The following is an 18,195-nucleotide window of genomic DNA, read 5'->3' as shown; positions in this document are numbered from 1 at the left end:
GCTTGTAACTGTCAGCCTTGCATTGCCTCATGGGACTTGTAGTTTCGCAACAGTTGGAGGGCCGCCAGTTTGAGACACCTGCCAGAGAGGGTTTGTAGCAGTTTATGCACCCAGTTTTTCAGTATACGACCAATAACTGTGGAAATGCAGGACACATTCTTGCACAAGAAAAGTTAAAGCGACCCTCTCCATATCTTACATAAAAAAAAAAAAACGAAACCCCTGCTGGCCCCTAAATCCCTATTGTGTCTTGTGGTGAGAGTATGTGTTGCCAGGACACCATGGATCTTTTTTATGAAGAAATCACATCACAGTGCATATAGTGCAACATTTTGAAACCACGCAGGTCCCCTTTCATAAGGCATATTACGCCATTACATACCTGATCAAGGGGTCCTGCATGGCCTTAAAACATTGCGCTATTTGCCCAGTGATGCCCAGTGATGTTATAAATAGATTGAAGAAGAAATATCATTTACATTTATTTTCAATATACTGTCGCCCATGGGACAGATAACATGTAGTACCGCCACCACCCCTTCCTTTCCTTTCATAGCCTGGGAGGAGAACTTAGACAAGCAACCTCTTGTCTCAGTTCTGAGCTGAGACAAGCTTTGTCTGTCTGACCAGATAGCTACACTTAGGAAACTCTTACCAACATGTACTTTTTCCCATAAAGGACAGAATAGTGAAAAAATTACCAACCAACTCTCTACAGTAAGTACAAGTTGACAAGAGGAACCACAGTGCAACCAGGGTTAACAGGTATTCGACCCACTTAAAGTGCTGATTACCTGCTGCGGCCGGTAAAACATGAAGCAGGGGCATTTCAACACACAGGAAAGGTAAGTATCGGGCCTGTTTTTTAACAGAGTGTGTACACTACAAACAATTTATATGAAAAATGTATACGTAATTCCAACATATTATAGTTTTAAATGAGCATGCACTTTCATAAATGAAGGCAAGCTAGAAATAATAATAATAATAATGATACAATGATTTATTAAGTGAATAAAATGTATTTTACTTACCAAATGATCCATACGGATCATCAGATGCTTCTATAACAATAGTCGCTTCAGTTATTTCCCCAACCATGGCTCCTCCTGTTGTCTGATTTAACAGCAACACCTGAAATGACTCCTCCACTTCAGGACTGATATCATTAATAATGTAGATTGGCACTGCTTTGCTGGTTTCTCCTTCAAGTAGCACAACATCTGATGATGCTACAGTGTAATCTTCACCTGAAAAATAACACACATAAAAAAAGTTTATTAATATGAAATGTCTCTTTTAAAAATACTGGCCAACTCTGAATATTTGAGAAATCTACACAGATTTCCTATATTTCAACAAGGGAATAAGAATTGTTGTACCATAAGGTTGCTAATTAGAGACTACTGCCAGGCCCTGCATTGAATACAAAACAGGAATGATGATGTCTAAAAGAGGAGTGGCAAAATGAATGGTCAAAAAATGCACAGTGACTTTATCACAACTAGAACAGGTGGGGCACTGAAAGCTTAAGGCAATTTAGTTTTTTCTCCTAATGTGACCATAGAAGGGCTTAAAAGTTATTTTCAGGGGATGACTGAAACATTGGTTCAAGCTCTGTGCAAAGCCCTGGGAAAATCAGAGAATCAATCACACATTTCTTAGGTCATTCTATACACAAACATTGTACAGTACAACACCTATATTGTCACCGTTGCAAAGAAGCAACATCTACATTATGGCATTATGTTGACAAAGCTGTGGATTGAAATGGAAAGGTAATTTGTAATAGCATTAAATGAGTCATGTCATGTGAATGGCACTATAGTCTGCACTTACCAGCTGTTGCAGTTATTGGCACGGCTTTGAATTTTACCGAAACATCACCAAACATCCCACCGACTCTAGTAACATTAATTATTGGTCCAACATAATTTTCTGCAATGCGCACTAATGTAGTAGACAGCTGTAGAACACCAAAAGCATCATCACTAGCATTTATAATGACGTGTGCCACTGTCTCACTTCTCAAACCTAGACGTGGAGAGTTCAGTACTGTAAAGAAAAGGTTACATTTTCAATGAGAGATCCAAAAGAACCCTTACACTAATTTCCCTAAAATATCAGTGGTGTGTGAGCAAAAGATATACCGTATTTATTGGCGTATAACACACACTTTTTCCCCTTAAAATCAGGGCAAAATCGTGGGTGCGTGTTATACACCGATCCCCACTGAGAAAAAAAAAAAGAGCGAGCGCCGCCGTAAAAGACAGAACCGAGTGCTCGGCTCCGCTCGCAGTCACGCCGCCCCGCCTCCCTGCTGTTTTGGAGAGGATGAGAGGAGCGAGTTCTGCCGAAAAAGACCGAGCCGAGTGTACTGTTCGGCTCTGCTCGCAGTCCCGCCCAGCTCCTATGATGGACATAACAGGTCCAATGGCGGGACTGCGAGCCGAGCCGAGTACACAGTACACTCGACTCGGTCTTTTTCGGCAGCACTCGCTCCTCTCATCCTCTCTGAAACAGCAGGGAGGCGGGGCGGCGTGACAACCCGAGTACACAGGCTATCTCGGCGGCAAATTTAAACAATTAAATGTTGCAAACAGCACACGACACTGGGGAAGGCTGCACTGGGCAAGGCTGCATATGACAATGGGCAAGGCTGCAAATGGACACTGTTCATTCTGCAATGATGGACAAGGCTGCAGATGAACACTGATGAGGCTGCATTGATGGGCATTTAAATGTAAGTTTTTTCCTTAAACTTCCCTCCTAAAAGTTTTTTTCCTTAAAATGCCCTCCTAAACTTGGGGTGCGTGTTATACGCTGGCGCGTGTTATACGCCGATAAATACGGTAGTTATTGCTGTATTTGACATATAGGAAAACTAGTGTGATCTGCTCAGGACAAGAGTTTTCTGAAAGCTGTGTGAAAATGTTATGACAATTTCCTTTTGGTTCTTTGACATTTGCTAACAATTAGAAGTAGTGTTGGGACAGGGGCGTAGATAAGGGGGGTCAGGGGGTTTAACCACCCCAGAGCTTTTGTTAGTGGCACAGTGACAGCAGCTAGGCTAGTGGAGCTGTTGGACAACCAGCTCTGGGAGCCGCGCAGCCTGTCTCCTGTCACCACCGCAACCTGTCTCCTACACTCCCATAACAAAACAAACATGCTGCTGCCCACCAGGCATCGGGGAATCCCAGATGGTGACAGGAGGGAGGGACTTTTTAGGAAGCTTCAGTTGCCTATTTGCTGAGAAGGTAGCATTGGGCAGTGTAGCCTGTACAGGCTGCACCGCCCCCTACTGCCTCCTTAGTCAAAGGGTAGCTGAAACTTCCTCAAAAGTCCCTCCCTCCTGTCCTGACATCATACAGGATCCCCCGATGCCAGCGGGTGGAGGCATGTTTGTTTTTTTTCCGCTGCCTTTTCAACCAACAGCACACTGTCCTACACTGCTTCACTGTAAAAGACTTCTTGCATCTTGCACCTCCTTAATTGGAAGACTGCGGAATTAAAGGCAGCTCTGATGAGGAGGGGAGAGCTGCACTGAACTGCCTGAACTGCTTGCCATGAAGTTCCTCCACTGATTGAGGTGAGAGAGGAGAGAAATGTTTTGCCCAGTAGAAATGAAGGAAACACAGAGAGCTTTTAGAAGTGCCCTTACCCCCCTCCCCCCCCCCCCTTTAATTACAGCCATTTTAATGCCACCCCAATTCCTGTCCTTTTTAACAGGGTAAAAGTAACCTGACACCTGTGCAGCATACAAGTCAGCTTACTGTCACCATGTTAAAAGGACAGGAATATTGGTGGCATTACACTAGCCAAAACTACGGTCAGGAGGTGATCCTGTCGCCCCTGAATGCCTGTGGGTTTTTTTTTCTGAATTGCAGTTTGTAATGGTGTTAATGCACCACAACCACAAGCAAAGTGTTTGGTTCACAGTTGTGGCACAGCCTCATTGACTTGGGCTGTGCCTCATTGACCCTGATGAGGCTTCTGGAAGTGGAGGTTGTCATGTTTTGGGGTCTCTCTATAGATGACAGCGGGGAGGATGAAGATGATGACTCCCTCATCCTGATTATTCTGGGGGTGTCAGGCGTGGAGTGTGACAATGTTTTAAAGGAGCTAGTCGTGGAACCTGGTGTTTGTGGAGAAACAGCCTTGACACTACAGTGACCATCTGTCTAGGATATACCCAAGGAGGAGGAGAAGGACACAGGGGTGGAAAACATCCGTTGAATGCACGACTAGACCCATTTGGGGTCTTCCCTTGAGGTCAGAGGCTAGAACACACAGGGTGTGGATTGGAGAAGAATATTCACAAGCTTTTATATTACCTGCATTTGGACTTTTTTTCCTTTCTTTGCTGCACTTACTCCTACAGAGACTATGGCTTAGTAGCTGTAGTTATTTTGGATACATTTTGGATTACTCATCCCTGTTGATTTTTTAATTTTTTTCTGATGTTATTGTTATTGCACTATTTTGCACATTGGGAAGTGAGATTGTTATGAGCACTTTATTATTAGCACTTTATACCTTAGGATTGGTTTAGAGGTATCCATGAATAGTATTAGCACTTAATTATTAGCACTTTACATTTTAGTATTGTTGTAGAGTTATTTAGTGCTGCTTCACTACAAATCACATATATTTTTGGTGCTGGCAACACTTTAGAAGTCAGCTGCTTTATATTTATCTCTTGCATTTTAAGCAATTTATCATGTTTATCGTGTACACGTTTAGTGGCGCATTAGTACATCAAGTTTAAAATTGGCCCAAATGAACTATTTAAAGTCACTGGAAACATGAAGTTAGGTTTTAACCCCTCCACTGTGCTATAGGGATAGTGGGACCCGCTCTTCCACCTCCATCCAGACTACAGGATTGACCATCAGGGGATGGACCAGGGGTGGCCCGTCCATAAAGGGTGCAAGGGCGCTGCCCCCTCCATCACGCCACTCCTCTATATGACTAATGGATAGATTCATGCATGAATCTATCCATGGCCGCCGCTGCCACCCCCTGTTCATGCGAGTCCACCCAGATGTGTTAGAAAAGCAAACTAATATTTGCTTTTCTAACACTGAACCGTCTTAGGAAGCGCGGGTCTAATACCCATAACCTGATTGGCTGAAGGCACAGGTGCCCCTATTTGATTCCTAGCAGAACGGAAGAAGAGAGAAGGGGGAAGTATGGAGGACACAGAAACCATCCCACAGCTCGCGGCTGTCACCCGCTGCCTGACCCGCCACCAAAATAGGGTAAGTGCCAGGCAGACAGCAGGCGGGCAGGCGGGGGTCACATTGGCTGCATTTGATGGGCATAAGTGGCTGCATATGATGGGCACAAGTGGCTGCATTGGATGGGGCACAAGTGGCTTCAATTGATGGCACAGTGGCTGCATTTGACAGGGCACAAGTGGCTGCATTTGATGGGCACAATGGCTGCAATTGATGGCAGAGTGGCTGCATTTGATGGGCCACAAGTGGTTGCATATGATGGTCACAAGTGGCTGCATTTGATGGGCATAAGTGGTTGCATTTGATGGGCACAAGTGGCTGCATTTGATGGGAAAAATTGGCTGCATTTGATGGGGCACAGTGGCTGCATTTGATGGGCACAGTGGCTGCATTTGATGGGGCATGGTGGCTGCATTTGATGGGCACAGTGGCTGCATTTGATGAGCACAGTGGCTGCATTTGATGGGCACAATGAGGCTGCAATTTTTTCATTTTTTTTTCAGTTTGTTTGCGCCCCCCCAAACATTTTGTGCACCAGCAGCCACTGGGATGGATTGCAGAGGCAAGGGACCATGTGGACATCAGGTACAAGAGGGGGGCCCAGAGCATTGCTGACTACTTCTGACTTGGTTGGGACAGAGGAGGGGAGATTGATCGCCATCAGGAGGTCATCTGTAGCATCTGTGTGGTGAGAGGCCTTCACCCACCCTTTTTTGTTTCAAACAATGTTTGCTGTTACAGGGATTTGCTGCCACCAGTAGAGTTTTGCCTAAAGGTGATTCCATATGCAAAGCTTTATATGACATACTCCTGATCCTTGTAATATTTATGCTATAATGTACAGATGCTGGTTGCTCAGTAGTCACTGTTAATGAAGTTCTTCTTCAAGGTAGGCTGTGTGTAGGAAAGCATATACAATGGGAAAGTTTTACAAACCAATATGCTGAAGTCTGTTAGACTCCTGGTTGTAGCACAGTAATGAAAGCATATTTTTTGGGTACGAGGGCAGTAATATATGCTATTGTATACACAGTGAGTAGGGTTTTAAGCACAATTTTTCCACATACCCTCAATTTCTTACCGTGTAGCAGGCACGCTAATCATTGTCCCCTGGGTACCCAAGGCTTAACCCCCCTAAGAAAAAAAAATATCTATGGCCCTGTGTTGGGAGAATACAAAATGAGAGATGTGTACAAATTACTAGCTCAGAGAAGAGCACTGCTAAGCATTATTTATACCTACATTCCTTAGGCAAAATCATCTCAGTGTGATTTAAACTAAATGGCTCATTTTATGAAATAAAGAAAAATAAAATGTACTAATGTGGTACTCAGACCTTCAAAAAAGTCAACTATAGCTGTATGTATTTTTAAATGTATTAGCTCAACCATTCCTTCTTAGCAGTGCACAGGTGTGAGTGGTAGAGAAATGATTCTGCTTCCAATGATCAATCAGCAGGATGCACAAAAAATCAGGCTATTTGGTTTAGGAGATTAGATGATTTGCATTTTAGTAGTACTTCCAGCTTGACAGACAAAACTGATATATATATATATATATATATAGATCTAAACAGACTAGGACCTGTGAGACAATAAAATTATTTAATTTAGACTAGAATTCTTACTTAAAGTGGATGTAAACCCTTACATTTACCTAGTGAAGTGAACAGCCTCAGATGACACACAGAGATGAAACAAATCCTCCTACATAAGTTTTACTTGTATATCTGCAGTCTTCCCCTTTCTACACGCTTTCAAAAGTGCAGATCATGTTAAAAATCTTTCTTCATCTTTCAGCAGTACAGGCTATACATAGAGAAGGGTGGAGAGACTGCTTTTACACTATGTGAGACTGATTGGAGGAAAGGGACACCCCTTCCCCCTCCACATAGGCAGAGGAACAAAGGAACATGCAAAGCTGTATTCTGAATAGACAAGCTCAGTGCATATCTCCCTCTAAGCTCCCTCCCCAACACAAATTTTTAGCTCATGTTATCTCATGTGTCGGAGAGCTTGTCAGAAGTGACTCATGTTGATTACAGACGAACGAAGCACCAGAGAGAAACAACACTTAGAGCTTCGGAGAGAGATAAGTAAACACTACAGATGTATGTGCTTATTTCAAATTTCGTGAATGGGGTTTACAACCACTTTAAAGCATTTTCCCTTACAGGTAAACAGTTTTTTTGCAACGCAGGTGGTTTCGGTGACTAAATGTAACTTCCTCATGCTCTTTCACCATTCCAATCAGCCAGCAGAGCCCCAAGAAATATTTAGTATCTCCCATTATAGTAACACACATGACACCACCCAGTCACCCTATAATGCAGTGCTTGAATGCCTAAACACCAATCCTCACTACAAACAGAGGCTCACAATTTTAATAATGTTCTTTGAGGTAAAGCACTGTATGTACATACCAGGTTGTTGCTGTGCTCTTTCCACTATTTTGACGTTAAATAATTCAACAAACAAAGATTCTGACCTCTCTGGGTCATTGTCATCCAATATTGGAAGAAAAATTTTGATTTCACTCATATTTGCAGAGAATAGGACATTTCCAGAGATAGGCCAGTAGTCTTTCCCTTGGGTGGCTCTTGCAATACTTGGAGAAATAAATGAAAGTTTTTCAGAGTCTGGAAGTGTTTGATAAGAAACCATGACAGTCCCCATTAGGCCATTTAACCTTTTGATTGTTAAAGATATATTCTGATATTTTTCCTCAACTTTAGTTGGCCGGTTTGACTCAGAAAACACAAAAAGCCCATAGGGATCATCATTAGCAAAAAGTGTCAGTGAAGCATTAGTCAAATCACCCAAACGTCCATCGGAAACATTTGTGATTATAACTGAGAATACTTTATCCAGTTCCGGGACATCATCTGGAGATACTAGAATTGTTATGTTGCCACTTTTCTGTCCAATTTTAAAAGTTACATTGCCAGAGGTGAAAGCTAAGTCTGCAAAAGGATCAGATTCTATCTTCCAAAAAACAGACACCATGGATAAGGCACCTTGGTAACGCGAAACCTACAAAATATTAAGAACAATGTAATAAATAGTCAGACTATGTAAATGAAAATTCTATATATATATAGATGCTGTGTCTATCCCTACAGAACATTAAAGTCTCAAAAATGTCCTTGTTCAAAATTCTGAATTCTATTATCTGAAACACTCACTCAGTGCACTAATCTCCTCCCATGTATGAGCACTTTCGGATTTACTGACCCTGTATACAGAAGAGGAAATGGAATTTTTGGCCTGGGGGAAATATGAACTCGCCTAAAAAAAACAGTCATCTCTCAGAGCTAGAAAGGAAGTCAATGATGAAAGACATCCCTTTGTTGGCTCTTCCTAACATCTGCTTAAGGCCCTGGTGCTTCTTTGCATAATCCCCTCCTTTGGAGATCCCCTCACCTGTGCAGGCAGATTACTTTTGTATCTCTGAGTAAGAAAGTTAAGTCACCATAGAATCGTTGTTTGATTTTTGGTTTTATTTACTTTATGTGCACTACTGGGAATTTGTGGGTGAATTTTTTATACAGATGGCATTGTCCTGTAGCGTATGTGGTATCATGTCAACTTTTGTATATACATTGGTATGTTATACTGTGCACTGTCTTTCTTTTTGTTTTGTTTTTTTGCAAAAACATATAAAAAAAAAAAAAATGACATCCCTTTGCCAGGCAATGTAATCACAGGACTAAACAAAGAGCGAACAACTAATTTAATACCAGTAAGAGTTGTCCTACTCTGAATGAGGTCTGACTAATGGGCTATCTCAAAGCAGGGTCACCAGCCCAATATATACCCCACCCTAGTCCTTTCTAGTAGTAAAGAAGACTCTGTAATGGTCACCATATGGGGATCAATGTTACTTCTGATTCCTAGTAGCTGTCTCTAACAAACCAGTGATGGCCAAAGTAATGTTTTAGTAGTGTTCACATAAACAGGTGTCAAGGCACCATAAACGTAGGTCAGGAGGAATGTACTGCCTTTTGGAAATGCAGCAGCATGTACTGTACTATGCACTCGAACTAGAGATGGCGCTGAAGTGAAATACTAGCGTCTGTATGTTTTTTTATATATATATTTATATATATATAGATATATATATATATCTATATATATATATATATCTATATATATAGATATATATATATATATATCTATATATATATATACAGTATCTCACAAAAGTGAGTACACCCCTCACATTTTTGTAAATATTTTATTATATCTTTTCATGTGACAACACTGAAAAAATGACACTTTGCTACAATGTAAAGTAGTGAGTGTACAGCTTATAAAACAGTGCACATTTGTTGTCCCCTCAAAATAACTCAACACACAGCCATTAATGTCTAAACTGCTGGCAACAAAAGTGACTACACCCCTAAGTGAAAATGTCCAAATTGGGCCCAAAATGTCAATATTTTGTGTGGCCACTAAGGATGAGCCGAACACCCCCCTGTTCGGTTCGCACCAGAACATGCGAACAGGAAAAAAGTTTGCTCGAACACGCGAACACCGTTAAAATCTATGGGACACGAACATGAATAATCAAAAGTGCTAATTTTAAAGGCTTATATGCAAGTTATTGTCACAAAAAGTGTTTGGGGACCCGGGTCCTGCCCCAGGGGACATGGATCAATGCAAAAAAAAGTTTTAAAAACGGCCGTTTTTTCAGGAGCAGTGATTTTAATAATGCTTAAAGTCAAACAATAAAAGTGTAATATCCCTTTAAATTTCGTACCTTGGGGGTGTCTATAGTATGCCTGTAAAGGGGCGTATGTTTCCCGTGTTTAGAACAGTCTGACAGCAAAATGACATTTCGAAGGAAAAATTCCATTTAAAACTATTGCATTGCCGACAATACACATAGAAGTTCATTGATAAAAACGGCATGGGAATTCAACACAGGGAAACCCCGAACCAAAATTAAAAAAAAAAAATGACGTGGGAGTCCCCTTAAATTCCATACCAGGCCCGATATTAAGGGGAACCCCGGCCAAAATTTAAAAAAAAAATGACGTGGGGTTCCCCCTAAATTCCATACCAGACCCTTCAGGTCTGGTATGGATTTTAAGGGGAACCCCGCACCAAAAAAAAAAAAAAAAATGGCGTGGGGTCCCCCCAAAAATCCATACCAGACCCTTATCCGAGCACGCAACCTGGCAGGCCGCAGGAAAAGAGGGGGGGACGAGAGTGCGCCCCCCCTCCTGAACCGTACCAGGCCACATGCCCTCAACATTGGGAGGGTGCTTTGGGGTAGCCCCCCAAAACACCTTGTCCCCATGTTGATGAGGACAAGGGCCTCATCCCCACAACCCTGGCCGGTGGTTGTGGGGGTCTGCGGGCAGGGGGCTTATCGGAATCTGGAAGCCCCCTTTAACAAGGGGACCCCCAGATCCCGCCCTCCCTGTGTGAAATGGCAAGGGGGTACTTACCCCTACCATTTCACTAAAAAACTGTCAAAAATGTTAAAAATTACAAGAGACAGTTTTTGACAATTCCTTTATTTAAATGCTTCTTCTTTCTTCCATCTTCCTTCATCTTCTTCTGGTTCTTCTGGCTCTTCTGGCTCTTCTGGTTCTTCCTCCGGCGTTCTCGTCCAGCATCTCCTCCGCGGCGTCTTCTATCTTCTTCTCCTCGGGCCGCTCCGCACCCATGGCATGGGGGGAGGCTCCCGCTCTTCTCTTCATCTTCTTCTTCATCCTCTTCTCTTCTTCCTTCCTCTCTTCCTCTCTTCTTCATTTTCTTCTCCGGGCCGCTCCGCATCAATGCTGGCATGGAGGGAGGCTCCCGCTGTGTGATGGCGTCTCCTCGTCTGACAGTTCTTAAATAATGGGGGGCGGGGCCACCCAGTGACCCCGCCCCCCTCTGACGCACGGTGACTTGACGGGACTTTCCTATGACGTCACGCGGAATGCCACAGGGAAGTCCCGTCATGTCCCGTTGCGTCAGAGGGGGCGGGATCACCGGGTGGCCCCGCCCCCCGTTATTTAAGAACCGTCAGACGAGGAGACTCCGTCACACAGCGGGAGCCTCCCTCCATGCCAGCATGGATGCGGAGCGGCCCGGAGAAGAAAATGAAGAAGAGAAGAAGAGAAGAAGGAACAAGAGAAGAGGATGAAGAAGAAGATGAAAAGAAGAGCGGGAGCCTCCCCCCATGCATGGGTGCGGAGCAGCTAGAGGAGAAGAAGATAGAAAACGCCGCGGAGGAGATGCTGGACGAGAACGCCGGAGGAAGAACCAGAAGAGCCAGAAGAACCAGAAGAAGATGAAGGAAGATAGAAGAAAGAAGAAGCATTTAAATAAAGGAATTGTCAAAAACGGTCTCTTGTCATTTTTAACATTTTTGACAGTTTTTTAGTGAAATGGTAGGGGTAAGTACCCCCTTACCATTTCACACAGGGGGGTGGGATCTGGGGGTTCCCTTGTTAAAGGGGGCTTCCAGATTCCGATAAGCCCCCCGCCTGCAGACCCCCACAACCACCGGCCAGGGTTGTGGGGATGAGGCCCTTGTCCTCATCAACATGGGGACAAGGTGTTTTGGGGGGCTACCCCAAAGCACCCTCCCAATGTTGAGGGCATGTGGCCTGGTATGGTTCAGGAGGGGGGGGCTGCACTCTCGTCCCCCCCTCTTTTCCTGCGGCCTGCCAGGTTGCGTGCTCAGATAAGGGTCTGGTATGGATTTTTGGGGGGACCCCACGCCATTTTTTTTTTTTTTTGGCGCGGGGTTCCCCTTAAAATCCATACCAGACCTGAAGGGTCTGGTATGGAATTTAGGGGGAACCCCACGTCATTTTTTTTTAAATTTTGGCCGGGGTTCCCCTTAATATCCATACCAGACCTGAAGGGCCTGGTATGGAATTTAAGGGGACTCCCACGTCATTTTTTTTTTTATTTTGGTTCGGGGTTTCCCTGTGTTGAATTCCCATGCCGTTTTTATCAATGAACTTCTATGTGTATTGTCGGCAATGCAATAGCCGCGGGTAGTTTTAAATGGAATTTTTCCCTCGAAATGTCATTTTGCTGTCAGACTGTTCTAAACACGGGAAACATGCGCCCCTTTACAGGCATACTATAGACACCCCCAGGTACGAAATTTAAAGGGATATTACACTTTTATTGTTTGACTTTAAGCATTATTAAAATCACTGCTCCTGAAAAAACTGACATTTTTAAAACTTTTTTTTGCATTGATCCATGTCCCCTGGGGCAGGACCCGGGTACCCAAACACTTTTTATGACAATAACTTGCATATAAGCCTTTAAAATTAGCACTTTTGATTTCTCCCATAGACTTTTAAAGGGTGTTCTGCGGCATTCGAATTTGCCGCGAACACCCCAAATTGTTCGCTGTTCGGCGAACTTGCGAACAGCCAATGTTCGAGTCGAACATGAGTTCGACTCGAACTCGAAGCTCATCCCTAGTGGCCACCATTATTTTTCAGCACTGCCTTAACCCTCTTGGGCATGGAGTTCACCAGAGCTTCACAGGTTGCCACTGGAGTCCTCTTCCACTCCTCCATGTCGAAATCACAGAGCTGGTGGATGTTAGAGACCTTGTGTTCCTCCACCTTCCGTTTGAGGATGGCCCAGAGATGCTCAATAGGGTTTAAGTCTGGAGACATGCTTGGCCATCAAGCCAAGGCAGTGGTCGTCTTGGAGGTGTGTTTGGGGTCGTTATCATGTTGGAATACTGCCCTGCAGCCCAGTCTCCGAAGGAAGGGGATCATGCTCTGCTTCAGTTTCTTACAGTACATGTTGTCATTCATGGTTCCCTTAATGAGCTGTAGCTCCCCAGTGGCGGCAGCACTCATGCAGCCCCAGACCATGACACTCCCACCACCATGCTTGACTGTAGGCAAGACACACTGGTCTTTGTACTCCTCACCTGGTTGCCGCCACACACGCTTGACACCATCTGAACCAAATAAGTTTGTCTTGATCTTATCAGACCACAGGACTTGGTTCCAGTAATCCATGTCCTTAGTCTGCTTGTCTTCAGCAAACTGTTTGTGGGCTTTCTTGTGCATCATATTTAGAAGAGGCTTACTTCTGGGACGACAGCCATGCAGACCAATTTGATGCATCATGCGGCATATGGTCTCAGCACTGACACGCTGACCCCCCCCCACCCCTTCAACCTCTGCATCAATCTCTGCATCAATGGTGACAGCACTCGTATGTCCATTTCACAAAGACAACCTCTGAATATGAGGCTGAGCACATGCACTCAACTTCTTTGGTCGACCATTGCGAGGCCTGTTCTGAGTGGAACCTGACCTGTTTAACCGATGTATGGTCTTGGCCACCTTGCTGCAGCTCAGTTTCAGGGTCTTGGCAACCTTCTTATATGTAGAGCCATATGTAGGGCCATCTTTATGTAGAGCAACAATTCTTTTTTTTCAGATCCTCAGAGAGTTCTTTGCCATGAGGTGAGTTCTTTGCCATGAGGTGCCATGTTGAACTTCCAGTGACCAGTATGAGAGAGTGAGAGCAATAACACCAAATTTAACACACCTGCTCCCCATTCACACCTGAGACCTTGTAACACTAATGAGTCACATGACACCGGGGAAGGAAAATGGCTAATTGGGCCCAATTCGGACATTTTCACTTAGGAGTGTACTCACTTTTGTTGCCAGCAGTTTAGACATTAATGGCTGTGTGTTGAATTATTTTGAGGAGACATTTAGAATTTACACTGTTATACAAGCTGTACACTCACTACTTTACATTGTAGCAAAGTGTCATTTCTTCAGTGTTGTCACATGAAACAATATAATAAAATATTTACAAAAATGTGAGGGGTGTACTCACTTTTGTGAGATACTGTATATATATATATATATATATATATATATATATATATATATATATATATACATATATATATATATATATATATATATATATATATGGAGCAGGGCCCTCTGATTCCTACTGTATCAAAGTGTATTGTATTTGTACTGTCTACCCTCAAGTTGTAAAGCGCTACGTAAACTGTTGGCGCTATATAAATCCTGTATAATAATAATAATTATATATATATATATATATATATATATATATATATATATATATATATATATATATATATATATATATATATATATATATATATATATATATATATATATATATATATCAATCAGTGCCTCACTTTATCACATAACCAAAACTGCTCACTGCATATACAGTAGGTAAAACAAGCACTACATTGAAACCTAGCGAGCTAAAAGAGTCAAGAAATGATAACACGCAAATACATTTACCTGAAATATTACAGGGCTGTATCCAGCATCTGGTTCAGTTGCATTCATAAACAGAGAATCATGGCTGAATTCAAAAACTCCATGAGCATCATCAGAGTCTTCTATAATCACAGTTATGTTTGAGGCTATACCCAAGCTAGCTGTGCAATTAACAACCAATGTAAATATTATTAGAAAAGACAGTGAATTTGGAAAATTATGAGAGTGCATAGGTAATATAATATACTTAAGTATGTTATCTAATTTAAAGCTGAACTTCAAGCAGATATAAAAGGCACAACTTAATGCGGCCCTGTATTCATTTATACACATTAAAATGTAATTTGTTTAATGCAAGCAGTACCTGAATTTAACCTGGTATCAGCTTCTTGCAGTCCCCTGCACAGCAGAGCTCAGACTAAGTAATGGAGAGGCAGCACAAAAGGCCAGTGAGTTGTGCTGCAGTGCTTTTATGCTAACAAGGAACATAATGATAGGAGCATAATAACTAATAGATAACCTCATCGGTCTGCTGCTTTTTCTTTCACTGTCTAGTCACAGCCTTAGGCTCGATTCACACTAATGCGTTTTTTGATGGATTTTGCATTTTGCAGAAATGCAGGGAAATTTTTTAACATGGGTTCCTATGAAACATGTACACATCAATGCATTTTTGTGCCTCTGGGTTTTTAGAAAGGGTCTGGGACTTTTTTCCCACAAAGTGCAGCGTTTTGCATGTAATAGACTTTAATGGACCTGCATCCAAAACGCAAGTACCGCATTTTTACTGCAATTTTGCCGCGCTTTACGATTTGTTCTTTTTTTTGTTTTTTTATTAGCTGAACATTCACTGTATATACCTGGTTACTAAGGAGGAGGCCGGAAAGTCGGCGACAGCGTCCTTAACAACCGATGAGTCATCAGCTGTCAGCAGCTTCCCCGCTGAATGTAAAAAAATAAAGAATTGCTGGCTACAAAAAATTGGGGAAAAAAATAGCATGGGGTGCCCCCCCAGGTCCATACCAAGCCCTTGGGTCTAGTATGGATTTGGAAGGGGCCCCCATGCCAAAATTTTTTAAAGAAATGGCATTGGGTCCCCCCCAAAACCCATACCAGACCCTTATCTGAGCATGCAGCCCGGTAGGTCAGAAAAAGGGAGGGGACGAGAAAGCGCCCCGCCTCCTGAACCATACCAGACCGCATGCCCTCAACATGGGGGGGTGCATGTTGATGGGGACAAGGGCCTCTTCCCGACAACCCTTGCCAGGTGGTTGTCTGGGTTTGCGGGTGGGGGGCTTATCGGAATCTGGAAGACCCCTTTAACAAGGGGGCCCCCAGATCCTGGCCTCTTCCCCTATGTAAATGAGTATGGGGTACACTGTACCCCTACCCATTCACCAAAAAAAGTAGTGTAGTGTGGCAAAATACAGTAGACAGTTTTTGACAAGTCCTTTATTAAAAATATTTTCTTCTTCCCCGCTTCTTCCTCCATCTTCTCCAGCATCTCCCTCCTCTGGTCTTCTCCTTCTCCAGCTGCTTCTTCTTCCGCTCTTCTTCTGTCTTCTTTGTCTGGTGTTCTTCTTCCTCTGCTGCTGACGATCCTCCTACGATGCTGCGTCCCACTCCCGCTGATGACCCTTCTCCGAGGCTGCGTCCCGCTGATCTGTCCGTGCCGATGTCAAGCATTTCTTAGATAACGACAGGGGCGTGGCCATCGGATTACATCATCCGAAGACCCCATCCCCTTGTGACGTCACAGACTCATCATGCCCCGAGTGGTGACATCACAAGGGGCGGGGCCTCCACATGACGTAATGTGATGACCACGCCCCCGTCGTTATCTAAGAAATGCTTGATATTGGCGCAGACAGATCTGCGGGACACAGCATCAGAAGACGGTCGTTGGCGGGAGCGGGACGCAGCATCGGAGGAGGGTCGTCAGTGGCAGAGGAAGAAGAACACTGGACAAAGAAGACACAAGAAGAGCGGAAGAAGAAGCAGTGGGAAAAGGAGGAGCACGGAGGTGGAAGATGCGGGAGGAGATGGAAGAAGAAGCGGGGAAGAAGAAGATATTTTTAATAAAGGACTTGTCAAAAACAAAACTATCTACTGTATTTTGTCACACTACACTACTTTTTTTTTGGTGAATGGGTAGGGGTACAATCTACCCGATACTCATTCATATGGGGGGGAGGCCAGGATCTGGGGGCCCCCTTGTTAAAGGGGGCTTCCAGATTCTGATAAGCCCCCCACCCGCAGACCCCGACAACCACCGGGCAAGGGTTGTCTGGAAGAGGCCCTTGTTCCCATCAACATGGGGGCAATGTGCTTTTGGGTGGGGGGCGCACAGCCCCCCTGCCCTAAAGCACCCACCCCCGCCCACTATGAAAGCATGCAGTCTGGTATGGTTCAGGAGGGGTGGGGGGCGCTCGCTCGTTCACTCCCTTTCCTGACCTGCCAAGCTGCATGCTCGGATAAGGGTCTGGTATGGATTTTGGGGGACCCCACGCCATTTTTTTAAAATGGCCCCTCCCAATCTATACTAGACCCAAGGGCCTGGTATGGACCTGGGGGGGCCCCACGCTGTTTTTTTTCCCCGATATTTTTTTTTGCTGGAAATTCTTTTTTTTTTTACATTTAGCGGGGAAGCCTGCTGACAGCTGATAACTCATCGGTTGTTAAGGACGCGGCGGCGGGCTTCCCAGCCCCCTCCTTAGCAACCAGCTATATATAGTGTAAAAAAATTGTGAACCGCAAACCGCGGCAAGCACCGCAAAAAGCACTGCAGAAACGCTCAAAAGCACAATGCATAGAAGTGAATCGAGCCTATTAAGGATTAGGGCTCCATTCACACTAGCACGTTTTTTGATGCATTTTGCATTTTGCAGAAATGCATAGGAATTTTTTAACATAGGTTCCTATGGAACATGTTCACATCAATGCCTTTTTGTACCTCCGCGTTTTTGGAAAGGGTCAGGGACTTTTTTTCATGCAAAATGCTGCATTTTGCATGTAATAGAATTCAAAGGACCAGCATCAAAAAAATCAAAAAGTGCAGCATTTTTGCAGAGTTTTTACAGCGTTTTTACAGCATTTTTGATGCGTTTTGCATTTTGTAGTGTTTTTTTTTTCTTTTTTTTAGACTGCATACAGTCTAAAAAAAAACTGTAAAAAAAAAAAAAAAACGCAAAACGCAGCAAAAACGCTCTAAAAACGCTGCAAAAACGCTGCTCAAAAACGTGGCAAGCATCACAAAAAAACTCCAGAAACGCTCAAAAGCAACATGCATAGATGTGAATCGAGCCTTAGACCTGTAATGCCTCATTTCCACTGAGCGGATCGGTTCGATTCGGTACGGTACGCTATTTTGGGTGTTTCCATTATGAAAGTGGCCCATACCATTCAGGGTCCTGCTTCAGATGTGGGGCCATAGAAAATGGAACGGTTCGGTTAGGGCGGAGCTACGATACATTCCACTGATTGGCTGACAGAAAACCCTCTGCTGTGCTATGCTGAGGCATTTTTTCTAAACCCTGTATGGCCCCTTGTGGTCCCACTTGCAGTGGAAACGCTCACCAGAATAGACCGGACCATTCTAGGCCATTCAAACTGTACCGACCCGAACCGATCCGCTCAGTGGAAACAAGGCATAAGTGTTACTTAACTGTCCTAGAGGAAAGAAAG

General features: G+C 43.7%; 1 protein-coding gene across 3 annotated transcripts in view; it reads right to left on the bottom strand.

Annotated features, from left to right (window-relative positions):
* The window catches only part of ADGRV1 (adhesion G protein-coupled receptor V1), a 774,317-nt gene that overhangs the window by 544,868 nt on the left and 211,254 nt on the right, over positions 1 to 18,195 (bottom strand). For all 3 annotated transcript variants that reach the window (XM_073624499.1, XM_073624500.1, XM_073624501.1), the window contains 4 exons: positions 14,533 to 14,672; positions 7,663 to 8,272; positions 1,840 to 2,055; positions 1,035 to 1,250 (listed from right to left, as the gene is read on the bottom strand). In XM_073624499.1, the coding sequence (XP_073480600.1) occupies positions 1,035 to 1,250; positions 1,840 to 2,055; positions 7,663 to 8,272; positions 14,533 to 14,672 (1,182 nt within the window). The remainder of the gene's footprint in view (positions 1 to 1,034; positions 1,251 to 1,839; positions 2,056 to 7,662; positions 8,273 to 14,532; positions 14,673 to 18,195) is intronic.

This window comes from Aquarana catesbeiana, linkage group LG01, assembly GCF_042186555.1.
Source record: "Aquarana catesbeiana isolate 2022-GZ linkage group LG01, ASM4218655v1, whole genome shotgun sequence".
NCBI classification, from domain to species: Eukaryota; Metazoa; Chordata; class Amphibia; order Anura; family Ranidae; genus Aquarana; species Aquarana catesbeiana.
Note: the sequence above shows the minus strand (reverse complement) of the source record. Positions and strands in the feature narration are given on the sequence as shown.